Here is an 8,390-nt window from a genome sequence, read left to right on the forward strand (position 1 = left end):
ACTTCCTACAGTAAAAAGTGGCTAGTAGGAGTCATGCATACTTATTCCCTAGTTTTGGGAGTTGACCATCATTCTCATTGTCATTTTTACCATCAATCTATCCAATATTTTAGGATGGTACGAGCTACAAGGTGGAGAGAAAAATATGCAACCAAAGTTTGAAAATACCATCATATAATTATGTTGCCAAATTACCCATAAAGAGTCCCTATAGATCCCAACATTGAGATTTCTTGGCTAGTCTATGCTAGAGTTGGGAAAGAGGTGTTATAGCCTAAGCGGCTGCATTGCAGAAAAGGGGATCCACTCTTTGGGTTGTGCAAACTAAATGGGAAAAGGAGGTGATGATTTGGGATGATCGGAGAATGAGAAGGCCTCTTATTAGTGGGAAAATTGGGTTGAGTGAGAGAGCTTGTTAGTCCTTGTGGATTCTTAGCCCTAGCACCAAGGTGACCTATTGTAGAAACATATAGTGCAACATTGCTTGTGGATGGGAGGAATGTCGCACATTAGTAGCCAATGGTTGTACAATCTTCATAAAAGATAAATATTTTGGTTATAGTATTTATGATGTGTTATTGATATGTAATTATTGTTAAAAATTCCATAAATGTCAATAATCCATAAGTTGTTAGAATTTTACAATGTTTTATTTGAATTGAATGTAATTGCTTGCAAATTTGATGCATAATTTTTGTTTATGTGCCATGAAAGAACCATTAAAGTGGTATTAAAGTTGTATGGCATGTTGTGTGAAGGAAATTTGTGAGAAATTTCTAGCACCCCTCCATCCTAGTAGGCACAACGGTGGATGGGTATGTTACATTACCCATACTTCCTTTCAACTCAAAGTCAAAATATGCAATATCATGAACCAAGTTGTCATTAGATGAAAATTAAATGGTAATTAACACATCTAAATTCACATTTAAAAGAGTATTATGGATTTAGATAAAAATGTCCAAGTAAATTTCAGACTTTAAATAAAGTAACCAATCCAAAAAAAATTGAGAGTTGAATGAGAGCAAAAATGGTAAAAATATGAGTTAAAGAACCACAATTTGCTCTTACAAGTGTTTGAGCTTGTTAGATATGTCTTTAGAAACAAGTGCATTTTTAAAAAATTGCACCTCTCAAGCCCAAGATGTCACCCTGGGGCTCTGTCTTTAATGGAAAAACATTGGAAGTCAAGAGTTGATCCCTCCCTCCTTTGGAAAGGTCCGGATAGAAAGGAATCATAATGAATGAACCACTTCTCTCAGCCGTCCCTTGGCTCTTCAGTTCCTACCAGAAGCAAACTTGTTACATCTGCCAATCAGAAACTTTTTTGCTCCAAGGCCAAATTGAACTAGTGGATTCATTCTAAGTCTTGCCACATCCTTTATTTCGATCGTGCTTCGAAAAATAACCTAATGGTGTAGGAGTGGCTGGGGGCATTATTCTTTGCCTCAATGAAACTATAGAAATAACGTTTGCCTGGGGCTTAAGAACTTGATCAAACAACCAAGCAGAAGCATATAACCTCCTTCAAAATTTTATTACTATCTCAAGAATAAAATATCACTAGCATTTTAATCCTTTGAAACTCCAGAATTATAATTCAAAATATGTTGAAAAGCATCCTCCTAAGAACATGAATCTAAGAGCCATATTAGGACAAATTTGGATGCCTCTAGGAAGTTTGATTCCTTTGAGACTCACCATATTTTGAGGCAGTCTAATAAATATGCAGACTCCTTGGTTATGATCGGTTTCTCTTTAGAATTAGGAGTTATCACAGTTAATAACATTGAGAGGTATTGCCCCATCCCATAATCTCATGGCAACTTAAACTATATAAAAACCCAAATAATCTGTGATTGCCTCATGGAGCTTGGCATGCAGGCAATGAGTTTAAAAGGTGGGGGAGTAAATGGTTCATGTGGCATCCTCCCTTGTCATGGTCCAAAGGGTGGTGGATGTACAATTCCCACCTGGACAGGGTTTGTGCTGTGTCTTCTCAAATCATTGTGATGGGTAATCTCGCAACAGAGCTCACTTACCATAAACAGTGAGGTAAGCACTGGTGAGCTGGTTCTAGTACACAAGCGAATTTCGAACTTGCATGGTTTCCTGGCAGACTGTATCTGGTGCTTATTTACACTGGCGGCGTTATATTGGGGATTTTCGGTGTTTGAAGTGGATTTGTTGCAATGAAGCAGGGATGTTGTTTTATCTATACGGATGTCAAGCACAGTATGTTCGCCCTCCTCAAACTTAGGAGCGCATGTTGATGGTTCACAAGCCTGTCATCAAATCCTTGGAAAGACCGATTCTGTGGTAAGCAACAACCCTTCTGTTTGGCTTGTCTTAAGTCTAATTGTCTTATCCCTCTATCCCTCTATCCAAATTGGTTGCTAGAGCCCTGCGGAGTACGTTGATTGGTGGGAATTTGAATATCGGAGAGGTGTTCTGCACAGTTTCCAACAAAAAATTTCCTTGAACTTATCTCAGAGCCACGATAAATTGGGAAACAAGGAAGATCGTCTTTTCCGGGGTCCAACCGAAGCTCTATTGGTCGTTTCTGTGTCTTTTGATAGTAATCTCCGCAGTCTGGCTCTAATTGATTTTCAGTCCACTTTTCCTTGGTCCAGAAATTCTCTGTTAAGGGAGATTCTATTGAATTATGTTGGAGCCCCTTTCATAGCAGTTAAAGCCCAGTTTTCTGTAGATTGATGTTTTACTAGTGAGTTTAGTTTGGTTAAGGCCTTTCCTGATGCCATCACCATGAAGTTGGTGGGGTTCAATTTTCAAGAGAAGTAAGTTATAGGCAGGCCCTAGACGCTTCAACATTTCCTGGTTAGAGTGTGAGCCCTACCTACAATTGTTTTGGTCAAGTCAAATCGCTTTGACATCCCTGATTGTTGGTGCAATTGGAAGGATTTCGACGTGCCATGACATGCCATGCCACTCCTGTGATGAGAATAATCAGATTTTGGCGAGGATTAATCAATTTTAGGATGAAATACTCTTCCTTCAGAAGAGATGGGAGATATGGGAGATACAATTAGCTGGTTACTGGCCTGACTTCTACCATGGAGATTCTAATCGACCAACGAGCTACTTCTACCATGGAGATACTAATCGACCAACGAGCTACTATAAAGAAGAAAGAGGATGAGATCGCAAGCTTACGACAGCAAATTGAAGACTTGCACAATTCGCCTAACAAGAGTCCTACAGAACCCTCTTCGTCTAGCCACACTATCAGCAAAGCCGATCAAGTTCTGTCTGATTTGCGTCTTCCGTTCCAGAGGAGCTGGGTCTGGAGATGTAGTCCATCACTAAGGTTGTCATTATGTATTGTAAAATTTGTCTAGGTTGTCCTTATGTATTGTAAAATTTGTCTGGTTCTGCTTGTCTTTTGGTGTATCTACACCTGTAGATTTAGAAGCTTCGATATCATAGATGTAATCATGTAAACATTTTGTACCCAATGGACACTCCCAGAACAAACGTGTAGAAAAGCAAGTTAATTGGAAGAAGCCCAGTTTTGATATAAGAATCTGCATTAAATCGCAGATTTTTGTTAATATAAATTTCTTGTTTGGGTTTTGAAAAAAATGTATATATATCAAAAGCTGCATTTCTTCTTAGAAAAATAAATATGACTTACAGCGATATACAGAGTAGAAAGAAATCTACAGGAAAAGATGCATGTAAATGAAATATAAAATGCAGAGTGGAAGCACTATTTGTCATGGTCCCTTTTTACTGTCAAATAATCCCATACCTGCTTTCTGGCTGCTGGCAACATTAAACAAATCTTCAAAAATACATCCAAGCTCTCACGTGAATCCACTGCACCATCCAAATCACTGTCATCTAGCGGAGTTCTGTTTGCTCTCCCCAACTCCAACTTCTTCAGTTTTCAACGAACATTCATGTCTAACAATCACGCTCTCTTTTTTACCTGGAGTCTCTCTGGTGGCATTTTTGAACAAACTTAATCAACACATTCAAGTTCTCATGTGAATCAACTTCATCATCCACACCATTGTCATGTACTGGGATTCTGTTTACCTCTATATGGATGAATTTAAACGAATCAAATGAATCACATAACATAATGCAAAAACTTAAAATTTGAAGTATGACCATTAATTAACTAAATGAAACCAGGGAAGGTGTGAAAAAATGAAACATGAGCACTCATAGCATCTGGCACGGAAACTAGCAAATTGAATCATCACATAACATCAATGGAAAAACCCAAAATTCTAAGCATGCACTTATGCACTCAGTGCATAAAGTGACGCATGAAAGGACGAGTATGCACTCATTGCATGATGTCATGCTAAAAGGTAAAGAAATGAAATTAAAAGTAGCCAAATGAATAGCAGAGCATTCATTGTGTGAAAAGATGAAACATAAGAATGCATTCATTGTGTGGTTTGTTGGTTAATGAATGTACTGTTAAAGCGTTCGTGCGACTCTGTAGGTCACAAGTTCAAACTTTGTCTTAACTGTGTGTTGTGCTTGAAGATGGTGCAGTTACACATAGAAGTTAGTGGTAGTCGTCCAGGATCCATCCCGTGTCACACAAGTACGAGAGTCAACGCGTTACTGATTTTGCGAGTTTAATGTTGATAAGGTGAAAGAATGGAATTAATGGCCCTGACAGTTAGCTCAATTGGTTGAGTTTTCATCGCTAAAGCAATTTGCTTATGGGAGGTCAAGAGGTCAATTCCCCTTGATGCCCTCGGGATTAGGCTCTGCCAATAAACCACTGATGTTGATATGGTGAAAGAATGGAGTTAATAGCACTTTGCTTATGGGAGGTCACGAGGTCAATTCCCCTTGACGCCCTCGGGATTAGGCTCTGCTAATAAGCCACCGATGTTGATAAGGTGAAAGAATAGAATTAATAGCCCCGAGAGTGCACTTTGCTTATGGGAGGTCACGAGGTCAATTCCCCTTGACGCCCTCGGGATTAGGCTCTGCTAATAAGCCACCGATGTTGATAAGGTGAAAGAATAGAATTAATAGCCCCGAGAGTGCACTTTGCTTATGGGAGGTCACGAGGTCAATTCCCCTTGACGCCCTCGGGATTAGGCTCTGCTAATAAGCCACCGATGTTGATAAGGTGAAAGAATAGAATTAATAGCCCCGAGAGTGCACTTTGCTTATGGGAGGTCACGAGGTCAATTCCCCTTGACCCCCTCGGGATTAGGCTGCTAATAAGCCCCGAGAGTTAGCTCAACTGGTCGAATGGAATTAATGGCCCCGAGAGTTAGCTCAATTGGTCAAATGGAATTAATGGCCCCGAGAGTTAGCTCAACTGGTGAGTTTCTATTGCTAAAGCACTTCCCTACTGGGAGGCTAATAGGAAGTCACAAGATCAATTCTCCTTGATGTCCTTGGTATTAGGCTCTACTAATAACCCACCGATATTGATAAGGTCAAAGAATGAAATTAATAACCCCGAAAATTAGCTCAAAAAAAATAATTAAAAGAATGATATTTAAAAACAGCTAAATAAATAACATAACACTCATTGCATCAAGTAATTATGACAGGTGACTTCTCTATGAAATCTTGATAACTTGTGAAGTATCGGTAATTTTAATTGCTTTTTCTTTACACTAATATGAGACTCTGTAGCTAAAATTTAACCATGGAGTTTTCCCAAGTTAAAACCACTTAGCTTGCTGCCATTTTGAAAACCTTGGCAAGCTTCTGGAAAAAATTACACCCCAACCCCACACACGGGAAAACACACCTTTCAGGCATTGCAGCGTCAAAGCCAGCAAATGATATCCAGGGTTCTCTTCGTTGTTCTCCAAGCTCAGAGTGGACTTCCTCAAATTTACAATGGTCTCGGTACGTGTAACACTCTGATGCACTGTCATGGACTCAATTGGAGACCAAGGATGAGGAATTGGGCAGCCTGCTGGAGGAATTGACCTACTTATTATACAGCTGTAGCTCATTTCATTTTCCAGCCGGATGTACCTCATTTCCGTTACCGACCAGACGGGGCTATTTCTACGGTTGTAGCTCATTTCGTTTACCGGCGGAGTTGGGCTCTTTCTGAGACTACTGCTCATTTCATTCCCCAGCAGATCGTAGACACAGTTGGGGACTGGATTGCCCATTGGGGAATTTCTAGGCCAGTAACTCGAATCATATTTCGGCAAAATTGGCTCATTCCCGGAAATGTTGGTCATTTCAATTTCCCGCTGAATTGGGCTATTTCTGCGAATGTTAGTCATTGCATTTTCCTGCCAAACTAGACCATCCCTGCGCATGTTGGCCATTTCGTTTTGCAGGGGAGCACTGAGACTGTAAGGGCTTGGATCGCCCACCAGAGGAATTCTGCGAGCGGAGCTCTCGTCCAATTGCCATCCCTCGTTTAACTGCCAAAATCTACCGCATCTGCGACTGTTCCTCAGTTCGATTCCCATGGTCCCCTATCTTTATAAAGGGTCTGCAACAAAAATAGTCAAATGGGCAAAATGTACGCAAAGAAATGCATTATTTACTGCCATACTCATCCAAGAACTTCGACATTCATTCACATGCCCACTTATGAAAATTTCAGACCCGAATTTTCTGAAGAATTCTCCGATTCTTTCTGATTATAAAGTTGCAGTATCAAAAATATAAAAAGCATATATGCTTATATAAAGTATATATAGATTTTCACAGTCATAATTATGTTGTCTGGAATATTGTATAGGTTGTGAGCTTACACTTCACTCAGCTTCAAGGATCACTTCACCCATTTTCAAAAATTAGAAGTTTTCTGTCTCTAAAAATAAATGAAGTGGTGTGTTTAGCACACTACACAATATTCCAGTTCTCAACCTCAACCTTCTAAACTACCATTCATTCAAATACCTATTCCAGTTCTCAACATCAACCTTCTAAACTACCATTCATTCAAATACCTGAATATGGACAGAATATGCTTGTCGGAAAAAGCACAAATGTTCAATGTATCTTCTGCCCTGGAATTTCCTGAATATGGACAGAATATGCTTGTCGGAAAAAGCACAAATGTTCAATGTATCTTCTGCCCTGGAATTTGGGACGAACCCTTGGGAGACAAGCATGCTCAGACATCCACATAAGTAGGTCAGACTCCATTACAGTACTGCTTCTGGTACGAGAAGTCGAATGGTTTTTGGTTTCATAATTTAGGCTATTGATATTCCGAAAAGAAACGTGGAGTTTGAGATTTGTGACATTCATAAACAAACACGGGGAAATTTTGGCCGTTGGGGTCAAGCGTCTGTCTTTGATTTTTAACTCTGCAGACAATGAACGGTGTATTTGAATTCCTTTAGATGTGGTTACTGTTTGGCATATGGGGTCACCCTCTAAGTAGTGCAGGTTCCTCGTGGGTGTGAATTGGAAACAACGTCCCATTCCTCGTGAAAATAAAATATCAAATACATTTAGAAATTTATCCAAATATTATGTTGAAACATAAACCATAATAACATAAAAATATTATGTTGAAACATAAATGATATTAGATGGTTCGAGAGGTTTTGATAAACTTTTGATGATGTGATTTTTACTAAAAGTTTTTTTACTTTTCATAACATGGATTACAAAAGCTTAAATTCAATTATAAACAATCTTTGTGTATCTTTGGAAGACATGAACATCTATTTCTTATGTGTGCCCTTCTCTTGTTGTTGTATGGAAATATGTCCAAGATATTCACCATATATACGCAAAGGAAGATCAGTGATCCGTGGGCACTTGCTTATCAATGTGCTTTGTGGAGCCTATGGAATATAGATATCTTTCATTCTACATTATTTGGGGCATTTGGAGAGCCAAAAATGCTAAGATTTTTTACCAAAAGGAGCAAGATGTGAGAGAGGGTTTCTAGCATTAAGATCTCTACATTCTTTTTAGAGAAGGTCCTTGTTATTATCAAAAATCCAAAAAAATGCATTATTATCTGTAGCAGGTTCTCAATCAACTTATTTGATGGGGGCATCATCTTCATGGAGATGTGGCAGCGGGACGATGATTGTTATGAGGCATGGGGATTTTTATATGTTTAAATGGCAGTGGTTTTAATAGGAAAGTAGAGTCACTGACATTGTGGAGAATCTTCTATTGTGCCAAGTCGTTGGATATTGTCGAGATTGTTGTGTTTGGAGATTCCAAGGTGATCGTTGAGTGGTGAATCAACGATCCACTTTACAGATTCCATCTTTTTCACACTGGATGAATAGGATCAGGTCTCTTATGTCGTCTTTCCTTAGGATTTCGGTCTTTCACATATTTTGAGAACATAACACTGTGGTTGATAAATTGTCAAAAGAAGGGTGCAGCGAGATCCCGAACAAGATATGTTACCAAATTTTCTCTAATGACACATTTCA

General features: G+C 39.1%; 1 protein-coding gene across 1 annotated transcript; it reads right to left on the bottom strand.

The window, feature by feature from the left end:
* Window positions 1–5,518: 5,518 nt before the first annotated feature.
* Window positions 5,519–7,271, bottom strand: LOC149250682 (uncharacterized). The gene is made up of 2 exons (XM_089456463.1): window positions 6,933–7,271; window positions 5,519–6,469 (listed from the first exon to the last, which is right to left on the bottom strand). Exon 2 carries the CDS (start codon window positions 6,444–6,446, stop codon window positions 5,673–5,675), a length of 774 nt encoding a protein of 257 aa, XP_089312589.1. The 5' UTR covers window positions 6,447–6,469; window positions 6,933–7,271; the 3' UTR covers window positions 5,519–5,672.
* Window positions 7,272–8,390: the final 1,119 nt, after the last annotated feature.

This window comes from Pinus tabuliformis, chromosome 7 (genome assembly GCF_031772625.1).
Source record: "Pinus tabuliformis cultivar Carrire ecotype Pingquan chromosome 7, CPIR1, whole genome shotgun sequence".
Lineage (NCBI taxonomy): Eukaryota > Viridiplantae > Streptophyta > Pinopsida > Pinales > Pinaceae > Pinus > Pinus tabuliformis.